Raw genomic sequence first — 16,025 nt, forward strand, 5'->3', positions numbered from 1 at the left:
GTCCAATTCGGGACATTAATTCTGGATATTCGTGGATCATCGTTAATTTAGAAAACAAAGCCAATTCTTTAGCTGTGGGCACTGACCATTGTCGAGATACCCTCGAGTCATCCTGACCGGCATATCTGCCAGGAGGAAAGTTGTAGTCGTCGTCTAAATGCTCTTTAGCTGCCATAAGTGGTCCCCATTTACGCTTAATGGCTTTGAGACGTTGCTTGAAATCTGATGATACCGTGGTCGGATGTGGGGATTCTGTAGAGGACAGAGCAAGGCTATGAGTATGAACAGATGTTGTTTTATTCATTTTTGCGGAAATATTCGTGGGAAATGAGATGGAGGGAAATATTTGACAATGTAGCTTTGGAATTGTTCAGGTTCGCTGCTGATTCTGAACGAGAAGTCTAACATTTTATAGTTTTCAGAATTGAGAAGTTGGCGACCACAAGGTACAGCCGCTCCAACCACTGCTGGCCGAGCCTCAGCCGAAATATCTGCGTCTTTTCTATTCTCAAAATAAAACATACCTAGCACCTCCCTACAAATCAGCTGTCGAGTGTCGTAGTCAGGGTAGATGAAAAATTGATTCGGAAAGCCCACTTAGGTTCCAGAAAAGACAAATCGGCGGTGTGACATGGTTTGAAGTTGGGGAGGGATGATTGGAATTCTAGTATTACCAAATGAGGAAATTTGGCATGTGGACGATCCAGGAATGGCATTTGCGGAGCTATCACCGAGGCTTTACCTCAAAGTCGTCTTGTACCCTGCGCATGCGCACGTCAGAGTGATTTTGGCTAATTATGACTTAAGGTATCGCTTACATAATCGTGCGGAGATCACTTTCCCCTCGTGAGGAGACGATTAATTCCGTATAAACCTTTTTTTGAGTCGCCCTTTGTTTGTAAAACGGAGTTTCTTGCAATCAATAGCGAAGAGGATCTGTCTGGGCCTTCTAATCAGTATGTAGGATATAAGACAGGCGAGGAGAATACTTAGTTGATTCCACTTGGCTGAATCTCAGCACTTTGACTCATATCTTTTTCTGCATCATCCGGAATCTATGACGCCAAACAAATATATTAACAAATATTGGTGCTTTTGTAAGCATCAAAATTTGACCGATTTAGCTGAACTTCAAACCATGACGAGCTCTCTCTTTTTAAGGGGGCTGGGTGGCAGTCCCCATGGGTCAGTAGTCTTGAACAATGTAGATCACGCCTCATGGGTTAGATGGCTCGGATTTGGAGGCTGATCATAGTTTTCATGGTCCCTAAATATGCGACCATATTTTTGACGAACGACGAAAATTCTCGTGAATTTCATACTATTAGATTGGTGTTCACATAACAGGATCGTGACCCGCACAGTACAGTACCTATAGAATACAGCCATATTACAAACGCCATTCGAGCCTTCAAACCCTTATAAGACACTAACCCACTTGAGAATTTACTTCGCCATTAGAAAGATGTGTATTTAAATTTCTACGAAATTCTTTGATATACGTACCTCTCGAAAATCGTCTACCTGAAGACTTGAACTGAGGTTATACGGCACTCCGCCATTGAATGACTGATTTCTGGCCAGGACGAGACCGCGGTATGAAAATAGATTACATAGCCAGCAATTCCATTCGTAACGCTGTGACCGCGGAGACAATTTCACTTAACCACCGGTGCGAATTCTTCATTCAGTACTCCCATTATTCCCATATGTCTGGGTAAGAATTATTTACACTCTTGTCTCTTTATACATACTGATGTCGCTATCACGATACTGCGCGTACAAAAACGAATACGACTATTCTTTGACTAGTCATACCCAGCGCACTCTTAATGGACTCCGTGCAACGACAGACTACGATTTCCTCAATTGTTGTCTTGACTACTCTGCGGAAGTTAATCATATCATTTCGGAGCTTGGGGTAATTCTGGTTCTTCTTTTAGCCGGGCTTGACCTTCATCTGAGCATATGGCTGGGTCTTGAGGGAGCATAGGGATACAAAACCCACCAAGAGCCAGAATTACTATACTATGCAATTATTCGTGACATTTTGGTATGTAGTAGATATTCATACCGTCAATTTGCTCTCAGCGGTTGATGATTTAGTCATGAGCTTTAACGTAATCCACGACCGAGCGGATCACCCGACCGAGCGGATCACCTCAAAACACATAGTAGATACGATGTTTTTATTCCACTGTAATTCAACCACAAAGTACTAATTTGCTTTTAATTTCAGGGTATAAGCTTTTCTAAGCTCAAAAAACAGTATTTCAAATTTTGGATCATTTCTGGAAATATTTTACTAGCTTACCATAAATTACAGTGTAATTTTGACATTTGAGACTCAAATATATATATCTCTGTCGATACTTAAAATTATCTTTCTCTACTACATCAGTAGGTTAGAAATACTATTTACATTGTATAGGCTCAATATCTTTTCCTAAGTATATGTAGTTGTTGAGATATGAAGATGTAATTTATTGCATTTAATATGTGTTTTGAGGTGATCCGCTCGGTCGGGTGGTCCGCTCGGCCGTGGATGACGTTACTGGGACCTACTGACATAGCATCAAGGAAATCACCGTTAGATCTTCGGAGATGACGATGTAAGGTGCGCGTTGTATATATTGCTCGTAAAAATCCAGAATTCTGGGCGTGTCAGACTGTCAGTTGGTACTCGTCGATCTTGTCCTCATAGCGGAAACTGATCGCTTTTCAATAAAATGGACCAAGGGTAGTCAGACTTTATTAGCATTCATGATATTATTGGTTGGAGCTACACCGGTTTCTAAGTTTTTTGTCCCTCATTACGATCGTGAATTTTGCAATTTATATGGCAAGGGATATACAAGCCTGGGAGGGACCCTAAACCCCGACCAAGCCCCAAGTTACTGACGCAACTTTATCTAATGAAACTGACTGTGGGCAATGAGCCAGAATTATGGTCGTCGTACACTCAAGCCTGGATAGGTTAGTTTCCACAGGTGTCTGCAAATTCATACGAATTGGATGAACAGCGAAGTTATTCGGGAAAGTTGCAAATTGATAATTTGATAAGTGTCAGTCACGAAGAAACGCACAACTATTAGGTTGATGTCTTCAGCGAAACGGCCATTTGCACAGAATGTATTTTAAGACATGGGGATCCACCACTTCATTCTTGTTAAAGAGTCGGCAGCCAATGCTGATTAAACTTAATTTCGTCTTCAAAGTCAACTTGATGATTGTCATAGGTTTTCTGAGGGCCATTGAAGGCAAGAATATGTCTCAGACCTGATTTTCCCCTGTGGCTTCCGGGGTGGCGCCTTAGTAGCTTGCCTCCGGATTGGGACATGCCTCTCAACGCTGAGGTTTCTCTTTTCATCCGACTTTGAGCAGATTCGGTGGTTTTTCTCGTCGATCCAGAGCGACAAGGCTTCAAGAAATAGTGCAACGAAAGTGAATATGCTATAACCATGTGAGATAATGATCATGATGATAATAAGGAAATGAAGGTCATTGAATCATACAATACCAGAAAAATTAAGGCTTTATTCGCCCATTTCTTGGAGCATGCGACCCCTGGGGATGCGTTAGCATTGCAATTATTCTGGTTGTAGTCCACTGCGGAGAATATAAATGCAGCGAGCCAACTGGGAAAAATCAGTAACTGAATATAGAATCTTGATGGGTCAAATATCCTCACAGATATGAAAAAATCACATCAATGAAAACCACAAAGTCCTTTACTGGTATGGTCAGGAATGGTGATACAAAAGCAGGTAGGAATTTAACCACGGAACCAACAGCCTATTTCCATCAGCATCGAATAATGGTCCTCAGATTTAATGTCTACTCACCATGATTTCCAAATAAACGATGGTCAATTCACGAGACCCAACGTTGATGAATGGGGACCGTTATTCCGAGAACTATCTCGCTGCTCAACCACTGAATGACTCGGTTGCACAGGAGGAAAAAGGTCATTTGACCGTCGGCCAGGTAGGGAATTTTCGGAGTCATCGCCTCTGATTGGTATATACCCCCGAACAGATGTAGGAAAGACGACAAAGTTTCGAATGATATTTATGGTCTGTGATAATATGACCATGCTTATATGACTAATGAAAGGACAAATTCCAGGGTCTACAGCTCAGCCAATATTATTAAGTTGGACTCTTTCATGATGTCAACACTGCCTCACTCTTGCTTAACTTGAATAATGGAGCCCGAATGTCATCTGCGTCTGGTACCCTGTATTTACAATGATCGGAATTTGCAATATTGCCATCGGCCATCCCACGGAAATGTACTTTTTGATTACTTCGGCACAGAATCTCAAGATGCAAAAGTTGGGAAAGAAAAGCTTTTGGTACTGTACATGGCTGGCTGTCCGTGTCTAGTTTTGCCAAAAATTTAGAATGCACTGAAACCTTTTGCCGAGAACCTCAACCACAAGTCAACCGCAAGTGGATCTCGCGTTATAATTGTCTCCGGGGTTTGAGTCGTGGATTCGTATGATGATTCGAGCGTAAAGGACAAGAAAACCCCTCACAATTTGGCGAGAAGTAGTCGTTTCGTGGTTCTTCTAGTATATAATCCGGCCTGTCTGTATTGTTACAATACCTTTCTTGAATTTGTCTTGCATTTTGCAATTTACATGAAATGGAACTTCTTCTGAATCTACTGCCAAAAGCTGTGTAAATATTTTATTGGAAGGCAAGAATTTCTTTGGTTACGATCTGTAGTTCTGACCTGGAAAATTGTGGTTTATGCAGATAATGGAATGTATGATGATAAATCGGACAGCTGGCGGTCTTTAAAGTTATCCACTCGTTAATGTAAGGCTTACGAAATATATGGTTGTACGGAATATGACGAAAGGTAGATTTGGGCTCCATCTCTTCAAAGCAAATATTATAAACACTTGGTAACAAACCGACTGATAATAGCTTAATATGGAGTAAATTATTGGAAGTATTAAGACAGACATACAGGTGGCTTTTCTCTCGTACTGGGTATAATATGGCATAGCTGCTGTCTTGATATCCTCGAGGCTGAGCAGAATCTGCCCGTCTGCTGAAAATCTTTCAGTAGAAATTTTTGTCTCTGCATTATCCACTAATGCAAAAGGCGTCAGAGGCTCTATAAAATGACGAAATTTATCCTAAACCGTAGAGGCTCATGCTATCAATTTGTAAGGTTTCACCATATAGTTATTCTCTTTTCGCAGATTGAAAAGCGGCGAGAACTCTAACGAAAAATAAACTTTCGCTGTCAAGATTGCGTAGATTTTTGATTAGATCTGATAGGTGCAATAGTATTACTCAAAGAAGGTTGCCGTTGGGCTGCGCCTTTTGATCTTGTCAATTGGAAAAGTTAGACTGCACTGACCCACTCTACAAAAATTCGAACGTCATCGCTATTCATTCAAAGATTGTCGAAAACACCCACGAGTATGCTTTTTTAATTCGAATATATTTACCAACTTTTGGATTCAGTACTGAAGAACGGATCGCTAATCTTAGTATTCTAATCTTGTGAAAACATCCGCGGTCGTGGTAAGACCGATCGTGAGGCTTGTTCATCATCGATTGGGTCGTTCTGCATCATGGCTTCCGGTTCTTGGGTAGCCCTAGTTAGAGATCAGATAAGCTGCTCTTTTGAAAAAAGAAATTGATAGAAACGACTGTCTAAGTCGTACACTAGATCTTTATCAAACATGTGATAGGCTGCAATTTATATCTCCATATTTGAAAGTGCGGTCGTTGAGTCAATGTTCAACGCTGGAGCGTGAGATATTCATTCTGTGAGCATGTGAGAGTCCTTGGGCTCTACTTTAAGCGTTTCTGTTTACTGAGTTGCTTTTACAACAGCCCAGTTGTTCACACAAGTTACCTCCTCCAATCAACGATCCTTCAACGGCAGTGTTTCAAAAGACTTGAATCACGGGTCGGCATGATAGCGGAAGCTGAGCGACGGTTGTCTTAAGAGATCGAAAATATCATTCATCCCTGACAAGTGGTGGATTGTCTTGAAAAACAGTTTTTTTATTTAGTGTAGAAGTTCGCCATACTCAGATTTTGATACTCCACAGGGTATTTCATCTGCCCAAGCCCTATAGCATGCTTCGAAACCTAATTGAATGTTCGTAGTATTTGTAATTGATAGATAAATGCCGCGTCAGAAGCGGACTTTAAGGAAATATTGAATGATTCCATCGAGGATAGGTGTTCAGGTCAAGTCATGTTGGGTAGGAAAGATTACGTGGGCACGAAAGGCAGAGACTCTCGGCTTACAGAATTTCCTCATGCCATATTAAACCACTGCAAAAACGAGCCACTGCAAAAGCACCTTCGAGCAGACCCCAAGAGTCGGCCCTTCCAAGCCATATTCACCAAGAAATGATCGAAAGATTTGGTTCAGACGTGCTATATTTAAGTAGATGCTAGTATTTTAATTTGTTCTTCATATTCAATTTGATAAACAGTAATCCACACGTGCAATTCATGGCCATCTACAAATAGATTCCCATATTGAATAACTGATGTCCATATCCTTCAACCGACTTGGGTCAGCTTATTTGTAGAAATCAGAATGATCGCGTTTGATGGCATCGGCGCCCTTTTCGGCGATCATGTACACGGAGTTCTGAATCCGACAGTCAGGGATGACAGGGATACAAGATGCGTCAATCACGCGGAGATTCTCTATGCCGTGAACCTTGAGGCCGGGATCAACCACCCCCTGTTGAATATTCTTGGACAGACGGGCAGTGCCACAAGGATGGAAAGATGTCTGGGAGCGATCAAGTACAGTTCTCTTCATGAGATTGTCATCGTGCAGCGGCATTGGCCATGGATACTCGTCTTCGATGATGTCTTTAAAGCCTTCTCCATTTTTGAGGACATCATATGCGTAGCGAATACCCTCGCGAATAGCAATGATGTCGAGATCGTTATTGAAGTAGTTTAAGTTGATGTTGGCTTGCTGGAGAGGATCACTGCTGTGGAGAGTCACAGTACCGCCTTCCGATACAGGACGAACAAGATCCACCATGACAGTCATATAGTTGCCCTTACTGGGAGTAGGATAGTGCCACTGAAAAGCACTGCCGAACAAACACACAAAATCAAGCTCAAAATGAGGCTGGCCGTAGGGGCAAAAAGGGTCTTTGTTGTCGTTGGAGGCTTTGGCCTGACGGTACAAAGGATCCTTTTCCAGGTAGTCGTCAATGCGAGGGAATCCGACCATTTCCAGGAATCCCGAACCCAGAGGACCACGGTGATTATTTTCGTATGTTTTGATCGCCTGATCATTGTGGGGCGTTCCTTTTCGTAACACATAATCGTCCATGCCATATCCGTCTTTGAGACGCAGAACGAAAGGAACACCGGGATGATCCAGCAGATGTTGCCCCACATGAGGGCTATCGACAACCACTGGGATGTTATGTTTTTTAAGTTCCGCAGAGGGCCCAATACCACTCAACATCAGCAACTTAGGGGTCTCGAAAACACCTTCAGATACAATGACCTCACGGGTGGCAAAAAGATTGAGCTCTTGGCCGGAGCCGAGGATGACAGTCACACCCTTACAAGTTTTGTCGGCAGCGTCAATAATGAGACTCTTCGAATGAGCCCGAGGGAGAATCGTCACATTGGACTTGTCAGCAACACAGAGGAAACTGCCGGATCGACGACCCTTATAAATAGTGTTGACGCTGTGAGTAAGGCCTGACATAGTGCCATCAAAGATATTTTCGGTGACTGGGTGACCAGTGGATTTCCATGCCTTTGTGAGAAGGTCTCTGAAAGGCTGCATCTCAGGGATGAGCTCCGAGTGAGCGATTGGGATCGGACCACCCCCGCCAATCTTCTTCATGTCTGGGGAAAATGCGTTGTGATCGTCGTGGTATGTAACGCTCTTCCGCAGATAAGGTACAAGTGGATCCCAAGTCCACTCCTTTCCCCGTACTCCTCCCACATGTCAAAAGTACCCTTGGACCCAGGCGCCCAAGTGAAGTAGTTCAAGGATGAACTACCACCGAGCACTTTACCTCGTGTATTGGGCTTTTCGATGCGCTCGTAATCATCGCGCTTCACCATGGTGGTTTTGAACGACCAGTCATACTCGCTATCACGAAGTTGCATAGCATTTGAAGGGACTCTGATAGGCTCTAGATCCTTTGCGTTCTCAACACCTGCCTCAATGACAAGAATCCGAGCTTTGGGGTTCTCGGCGAGGCGACCTGCAACGACGTTGCCGGCTGTACCCCCACCGACGACAATGAAGTCGAATCTGGCATTGTTCTGGACAGTCATATTGGAGGAGAACAAATCCAAGAAAGTGTAAGGGATTGAAGTAGTTGTATCAAACAAAAGATTGTCATGGAGAGCGGCGGGGATAGAGACTTCAATGCGCCTTTTATAAGTGCTCTGGCTACGAATTTTAGGATAAGGAGATTACAAGCAATAGCCAATTCATGCATTCCGTTCCCTGTCTCCTCTTGTCATGAAGTCATCGAGTCTGTATATTTCAACGCTTATGTGGTTCCATTGCCTTGCTTAAGTGGAACGTAAAGGAAAGCTATTAGATGTCTATCTATGGGATCATCCCACTATGTACGTCAACTTTTATAGCCAGTGGCGTGAAGGTATTCAAACCAATCAACAAACATCCGACTGACTCGTGACGCGATTGACGTTGTGGGGCTACCAAAAGCCATGCAGTGGGTACCCAACCGGGTGGGGCATGATCGTCGGTTCAAGGGTCTGTGCAGTTCTCCGCACGAGGTGATGCAAGTGTGGACAAATCATAGGGACCGAAAGAAAGAAATACTTCTGTGCTACTCCCAACAGCAGATTTCTCGAAATGGTTGGGGGAAAATTTATACTTTTATTCAGATATCTGATTGGTTGAATGCTATTGCCTGTTTGGAATAGCAACAACCATGCCTTCGGTTCTAGACTCCACGTTCCCATTCCAGCCCCTGCTACATGGTTCATGCTCAGCAGTCTGAAACCGTCCATAGATCTCCCTAAGTAGTGCACTCTAAAACATACTTGGAATTCCAATTCTCCACATTGTGTCTCAAAGTCAAATTCAATTGGTTGTCGGGCTAACTAACGGGTGCCAACGCTCAGCAGATGAATCATTCACATGGTCCAGAAGCCTTCAGCTAAGCTTTCTAACAATTTCTTTCGAGGCCGGCCACTTGCTTTCTTTGTCGAAGAGAAGAAAAGATAACGATGAAATCGTCAGGCGGGGCCACGCTAGGTAACACGCTTTTTTCGATACAAACAGATGCACTTGGAGTCGAGAAAAGTATGAGGGCTGGACCTAACGAATGCCTTGGCGTCTGCTTTTTCCCGTACACTTCCCTTGGCGAATTTATCAGCTGCAGCGTCGCGGCTAGTGAGTTTTGTGTTGTAGCTCATTCTTCCACGGTTCCAGCACCAATGAGGTCCGCTACGAGAACTACCTCTGTGATAAATGTGGCCATCACTGGTCACGACTTGTGCACTTTGTACTTTGGAATTCCGAAAGAACTGATTCGGAATATCTTTCGTCATTGCCTCGCTCTCTCGTTCCGTGCCATACTTCGTCATTTGGCTTCTATTGTACAGTACTTATTTTTCCGTGGATTGTGTTCTTATATTGAATGGTGTACATTCCATAGGCAAATGCTTATTGCCTTGTATTTGCGATTCCATCTTCCCTATCCAAGTATATCAACAGGTCCTCAATTGTGCATACCTTAATCCCCCACCTTTTCCCAAATCTCAAGCACCCGTCGCGACGCATCATTCCATTATTCCCGCCTACCTCCGGTACCCCCTCCACAATCTCTCCATCTTCAACCAACTCTGCTATAACGCCGACAGGAGCTTTTCCAGCAAGTCGGCACAAATCCACCGCAGCTTCCGTGTGGCCCTTACGCTGGCGCACGCCACCAGGCCGAGCTGCCAGCGGAATAATGTGCCCTGGACGTCTGAAAGAGTCCACACAAGCGTTGGAAGAGGCTAGGGTGCGGCATGTCAGAGCACGGTCTTCGGCGGATATACCTGTTGTGATAGAGTCCGCACTTGAGTCGATCGCAATTGTATGAGCCGTTCCCTTTGGGTCGGCATTTTGGGTGACCATTTGAGGGAGGGCGAGGCGTGACGCCAGGCTCGGGGTAATGGGAGCGCAAATCAAACCACTGATTACCATCATGAGACGTAATCAATACATGGCCAACAATTAGAAAGCAGCAATCGCAACTTGCCCTACAAGATCTTCTCCTTAGATGAGGTGGAGTAGTGTATGGCCTCAGGGTCCTCTCTCACCTGGTGAATCGGACTAGGAAGGCCATTTGGGCAGGCGTGATCGACTCCGCGGCGATGATCAGATCGGCTTCATTCTCTCGGTTCTGGTCATCGAGGGCAATGATGAATTCTCCATTCTCTGCATGGACACAGATCAGCTTTATACGGGTTGACCTCAAAGCCTGCGCGTCTATAAGAGAAACGCTCATAGGGAACACCTATTTGGTAAAAATGGAAACCCACTAATAGCGCCGATTGTGTCGGCAATCGAATCAAATTGATATTCTGAAAAGGGCGTAGACATCTTGCCCCAGGTATGACCAGCCTTCTTTTACCACAAAAGTTCTTTTCCCACCGAAATATATGTGTAAGCGCAAGGTGACATCCAGGTGCGTCAAAAGCAAGGGTACATCTTGGAGAATTCATATACATTTTGGGAAACTCCACACCTTGAAATTCGAGATTCAGAGCCACTGTGCCGGTGAATGTGTTCCTATTCCAATTCTTGCTTGACAGTCCAGGGCAAGAAATATCAATTTTGGGCCCACTGACATTGGTGTGGTAAGCCTCTCCGGAATTGGACAACCGATACCTTTGGCAAGATAACCCCGGTCGCTTCCGCGTGACATTTTTGATCCCTCATCGGTTAGTAAATGCGAAGGTAAGCTAGCTATGCCGGAGACATCCGCTGCATCGAGCTGTTAGCTGTATCTGGCAATACTACTGATCCAATCATCTCCTCCATGTGGGAAAGACACTTCCCACAGCACATTCCAAACATTCTGCGACCTTTTTCACCCCGGGTCTGTACCAATGTCGTCAGTGACCGGTATCCACATCGAAAAATCAATCAGGCGCTAGACATTCCGGCATGAAAATATTGGATTGGGTAGATCTACCAAATTCCGACTGGGCCCGACCAGGTCGCTTTTCTGAGGGGGACCCTTTATGTATGTAATATTCATTCATCAAGGGAATGAAGCTAGCGATCTCCTTATCGGAAGTGCTATTGCCCGAAAGAAAGAAACCCCTACCCTCTCAGGACGGTATTAGTGGTAGCTCCACTTTGTCTTGCTGTGATCCAAGTCTCACGTGATGGAAATTTTACGCCTTTCCTGTTCGCTTCATACCCGTTTACAAAAGGTTCGGCAATGCTAGCATTCGTAAATTATCTATGCGATTCTCATTCTCGCCTTCGAATCATGTTATTGCAGATACACGCACAGATCCAGTCATTCCTTGACGAGCCACATGCCTCTGACTCACTACTCGGCTCCGTGCAACGACAGACAGCAATTTCCTTAGATGTTGTGTCGGCAGCTCTCCACAAGTACGAAATTTCGGAGCTTGCAATTTCTTACAACGGGGGAAAAGACTGCCTTGTACTTTTGGTGCTGTTTCTGGCCGAACTTGGTCGCCGCCAAAGTCAGCAACGGAACGAAAGGGCAATTATGAGTCTTGGGACGAATGGAAAGCCGGAAGCAGTATTCGGCACAGAAATGAAGAGCATTCCAGCTGTATATGTTCGCCCAGCCGATCCATTTCCAGCTGTTGAAAATTTTGTTATGAGTTCTGCTAAGACTTACGGCCTTTCTCTCACAAAATTCACTATTGGGTCTTCAAACATGACATTACGAGATGTTTTCGAAGATTACTTAGCGCACCAATCCGATATTCGGGCCATATTAGTGGGAACTCGCCGATCTGATCCCCATGGTGAAAATTTGTCGCATTTCAACAATACAGACAAAGGATGGCCTGATTTCGTTCGTATTCATCCTGTGATTGACTGGAGTTACCGAGAGATCTGGGCGTTCATCCGTCACCTCCGACTAGAATATTGCAGTCTCTATAATGAGGGGTATACAAGCCTAGGAGGAACATCGGATACACAACCTAACCCCAAGCTATTGAAGGAACAATTTAGCTGGACCAAAGCTAGGACTAGGAGTGATGGCATGGTGGAATCGGAGCAAAAGTGCCAGGAGAGATACCACCCTGCTTACGAGCTCGTGGATGAGAGAAATGAAAGACTAGGCCGCAAATGACCCTCCTGAAAAAATGATAGATTAATCCAGCGAGTGGCCAAGCAATTAAAACTGCGAATCAAATCTTGTTCACGACGAGAGCAGATGAGAGCAGGACTGGCCGGCCGAAACTTTTCTGTTTAAAATGGCAGGCCTGCATATAGGGTTTGTATATTTGAGCCGTTGTCATCAGGCATACTTTAAAAATGGAACTTCTGCAAGTAGCCCGGAGAATGCACATACTGGTCAGTCCTAGGTTTTTCTTACTCCTACCTCTCAATTGCTAAAAGCCGACAGGACAGCGACCGAAGCCAAAGATTTCAAGGCAGTATCTGAAAGGTTTGCGGATAACATAGGTGATTGCGCAATACACTCAAAAGTTGGCCCGTGCGACAGACCATAGCAATCACCAGATACAATTGAACTCCCTGGCGGACATATGCTTAGGGTTTATATGTCATTCCCGAGTCTCGCTAGCCCGCTCCTAGTAGCTGACGTGAGATTTGGCACAATTTGTCATCTTCATTCAGCATTCCGCCAACCAAGTTACAACATTAGTATCAAGCGATACAGTGAGTTTCAGCTACCAGCCGGCGTAATTGAGTCAGGCCTCTGTAGGAGAGCCTGCATCAGCATCCGCATTTTCGCCCCAGTGGCCTGCAAGTACCCACACAATTCGAACGAATTTCTGGTATAGCAAAGGCGGGAAATAAAGTAATAATGTCCAACAGAGGAGCAATAGACTGGTGGTAACGAATGTATTGACCACGATCCTTTCCATGGGAGTCATGACTCCCGTCATGACATACAGCCCAAATGTGTTTTCATAGCGATAATACTCCAGCCTTAGGAAATGCACACATTGTTGGATCATATTGTGGCGTTGTTTCTGTAGCGCTGCAGCTAACATGCTGGATTTCATAGTCGAGCCGTGTCTACTGATTTCGCTACTCAACTATCATGGATATGTGTGAAGCGGTGATAGTGGTGCGAAGCCTAGAGTGGAAAAATGATTTGATCCCTCCTTTCACGACCTAATTCATCAAAAATGGAATCAGAGACCCATAGAATTGTGACAAATTTGGATGCTAGGGGGGATTTTATTCGGCCTGTAACATTTTGCGAGGTCAGACTGAGTGATTCGGGCGGGGAGGGCGGTTGAAGAATTCTTTATGACCTGTGATTTGTAGTCTAGGCTGACTTTTGCAGGCTGTCCCTTCGCAAATAGCAGCACAGCTGTCCTGATGCAGGGTAGACAGGGCGGCAGCCTCGGATTACTTCAAGACACCCAGCTCATCGAAACCCTTGCTCATTTCTCTCGGGAGAGAATTCCCGAGCGGTTAGTTTTTTTCTCAGCTGGCTCTTGAGTTTCAATTATCTACTGTGTACTGACTAGAGATCTTGAGCAGCGTCGTTCACGCCAAGGCTGTCGGGTAAGTCGTCATGTCCCGCTATACGCAGAATTTCGGTTTGACAGTTGTAGATCATTTGGAGAATTCGAAGCCACACGCGATTGCTCTGACTTCACCAGCGCCAAATTCCTCAGCACGGTCGGAAAGAAGACACCCGTGCTTCAGCGGGTGTCAACCGTTGGGCCCGAGTCCGGATCTGCCGATACCTCCCGCGATGGAGTTTTATACCGACGAGGGAAACCAAGATTTTGTTTTTAACAATACGGTGTGATATCCATTCCTTTGAAACACTTTAGTTTCTCTTGTTATTTATTTCTGATTTCGCTCGGTTTAGGTTGTCTTCTTTATTCGTGATCCGATCAAATTCCCGTCTATGAACCGCTCTCACAAGCGACATCCTCAGACCCAACTCCCCGACCAGAACATGGTGAGTTTTATTATCTTAACCGCCTATAGTATGTCGCAGATTTAATTGGTATGGCAGTTCTAGGAGTATGTGGTTTCCCAAGCTCTAGTAATCGAATCAGGCTAATCATTTAGTTTTCACGTCGGTAGTCCTGAGGGTATTTACCAACTTCTGGTTCTGTTCAGCGACCGTGGCACATTTAAATCGGTTCGCTACATGAACTCTTACAGCGGACATACATACAAATTTACTAATCCTGTAGGTAATGACCGTCACCGCGCGTGGAATCGGGATCTTCGACTAACGTGTGCATAGGACGGCTCGTTCAAATATGCCAAAGTCCACGTCAAAACGCAGCAGGGGGTTGAGAACCTCTCCTCTCAGGACGCCACCAGAATCGCCGGGGAAGATCCTGATTTTATGATCCGTGATATGTTTGAGGCTATTGATAGGGGCGAATATCCTGTCTGGAACGTCTACGTCCAACTGATGAGTCCCGAAGAGGCCGAGAGGTACAAATAGAATATCTTCGACATGACTAAGGTTTGGTCGCATAAGGAATTTCCTCTGCAGCAGATTGGTCTTCTTACTATGAACCGCAACGTAAGTCTTTGATTTTGAGTCTTATCTTGCAGTCGCTGAATTGGAACAGCTACAAAACTACTTCGCCGATATTGAGCAAGCTGCGTTCTCGCCCTCGACAATGGTCCCCGGAATCGCTACGTCCGCTGATCCAGGTAGGCCAGAAAGCTAGACAATTATAAGCCTTATCATTTGCAATGACTAACTTTCCTCGAGTGCTGCAAGCAAGACTCTTCGCATACCCCGATGCAGCCCGCTACCACCTCGGTGTCAACTACCAGCAACTCCCCACCAACGCCGCAAAGGCCCAAGTTTACTGTCCCTTCTAAGCGTAACGGAACCATGCGATTTGACAGTAACTACGTTGGCTCCTCGATAAAACCTACCTAGTTCTACCAAGACCAGAAGGGAATAAGTGCTTCTGCCCTGGCATTACACACTGAACACGAAAAGTGGGCGGGGGAGGTCTCCGCCTATATCAGTGAGATCACCGACGATCACTTCGTTCAGCCCGCAGCATTGTAGGAGGTTATTGGCCGCAAGCCCGGTCACCAGGATAGAGTCATTGAGAACCTCGTCGGCAATATCAAGGATGTACAATAACCTGAATTGCGTAAGGCTGTCTATAGTAAGTTTTTGTAGCCATAGCCGAGCAATTTCGGCGAATCCGACTACTAAGAAAATGAGGCTAACCCAGCCTAGGCCTCTTCGGATGTGTCAACAAGGATCTCGGTTCTAAGTTGCGGCAGTGCACAGAAGCAGCGATCCAGGCTGCGTAGACCTCGGTAGGCCTGAATACTCATTCTGAACGGCAAAATGAGTATCTGCTGGTAAGTTCGAAAAGTGAATACTTAATAATTCGGCTTCTGGGATCAATAGGAGTGAAGGATGGGAAAATGGGTTCGGAGTTTGTCTGATCAATGAGACGCAACAAAAACAATGACCACCTGGTCAACGGGAAGTTGATAATTGTTTGGTTTGGATAGTCAATTTTTTTAATCTTCTATTCTACACAAAATGCATGCAGTCCTGCAAGCTACATCCAACTCTGAAAATTTCATTGAGGAAGAGATTGCGTATTTTGCCTGCCGTCACCAGTCACTTGTAGAATCCGGAAGCATGGCTCTTAAATACCGAGTGGAATGATCTGGATATCCCGTTCATCGATCCATCAATAGCTAGGGAGTAATAAATTAAGTAGAGATGTCGGAGACACGTGAGGTGGAATCGCGAAACTCACGATGGGGCTGGATGGGCGCAGATATTGAAAGTCGTACAATAAGACGTGGAAAAATTACACCGC

The 16,025-nt window shown here is 44.9% G+C and overlaps 5 protein-coding genes across 5 annotated transcripts; 2 read left to right on the forward strand and 3 right to left on the reverse strand.

The window, feature by feature from the left end:
• Nucleotides 1–3,366: 3,366 nt before the first annotated feature.
• On the reverse strand, nucleotides 3,367–4,008 carry N7509_011516 (uncharacterized protein; the record flags this gene model as incomplete). Its single annotated transcript, XM_056636153.1, has 4 exons — nucleotides 3,367–3,421; nucleotides 3,516–3,638; nucleotides 3,692–3,795; nucleotides 3,883–4,008. 4 exons carry the CDS (start codon nucleotides 4,006–4,008, stop codon nucleotides 3,367–3,369), a joined length of 408 nt encoding a protein of 135 aa, XP_056482183.1.
• A 2,556-nt stretch (nucleotides 4,009–6,564) lies between these two features.
• N7509_011517 (GMC family oxidoreductase) lies at nucleotides 6,565–8,309 on the reverse strand (the record flags this gene model as incomplete). The annotated part of the gene is made up of 2 exons (XM_056636154.1): nucleotides 6,565–7,964; nucleotides 7,985–8,309. The coding sequence occupies 2 exons, from the start codon at nucleotides 8,307–8,309 to the stop codon at nucleotides 6,565–6,567; spliced, it is 1,725 nt and encodes a 574-aa protein (XP_056482184.1).
• Nucleotides 8,310–9,675: 1,366 nt separating this feature from the next.
• N7509_011518 (3,4-dihydroxy-2-butanone-4-phosphate synthase) lies at nucleotides 9,676–10,599 on the reverse strand (the record flags this gene model as incomplete). Its single annotated transcript, XM_056636155.1, has 3 exons — nucleotides 9,676–10,189; nucleotides 10,317–10,485; nucleotides 10,539–10,599. The coding sequence occupies 3 exons, from the start codon at nucleotides 10,597–10,599 to the stop codon at nucleotides 9,676–9,678; spliced, it is 744 nt and encodes a 247-aa protein (XP_056482185.1).
• An 898-nt stretch (nucleotides 10,600–11,497) lies between these two features.
• Nucleotides 11,498–12,343, forward strand: N7509_011519 (FAD synthase; the record flags this gene model as incomplete). Its single annotated transcript, XM_056636156.1, has 1 exon — nucleotides 11,498–12,343. One exon carries the CDS (start codon nucleotides 11,498–11,500, stop codon nucleotides 12,341–12,343), a length of 846 nt encoding a protein of 281 aa, XP_056482186.1.
• A 1,190-nt stretch (nucleotides 12,344–13,533) lies between these two features.
• On the forward strand, nucleotides 13,534–15,501 carry N7509_011520 (uncharacterized protein; the record flags this gene model as incomplete). The annotated part of the gene is made up of 12 exons (XM_056636157.1): nucleotides 13,534–13,661; nucleotides 13,732–13,755; nucleotides 13,806–13,953; nucleotides 14,069–14,161; nucleotides 14,225–14,226; nucleotides 14,275–14,398; nucleotides 14,456–14,620; nucleotides 14,699–14,743; nucleotides 14,793–14,877; nucleotides 14,939–15,033; nucleotides 15,113–15,243; nucleotides 15,420–15,501. Coding segments are annotated over 12 exons (1,122 nt in total), but the record flags the coding sequence as incomplete, so codon positions are not given.
• Between the last annotated feature and the right edge of the window lie 524 nt (nucleotides 15,502–16,025).

Source organism: Penicillium cosmopolitanum (genome assembly GCF_028827165.1).
Source record: "Penicillium cosmopolitanum strain IBT 29677 chromosome Unknown utg000011l:1.0-3548175.0:1.0-3550911.0, whole genome shotgun sequence".
NCBI classification, from domain to species: domain Eukaryota; kingdom Fungi; phylum Ascomycota; class Eurotiomycetes; order Eurotiales; family Aspergillaceae; genus Penicillium; species Penicillium cosmopolitanum.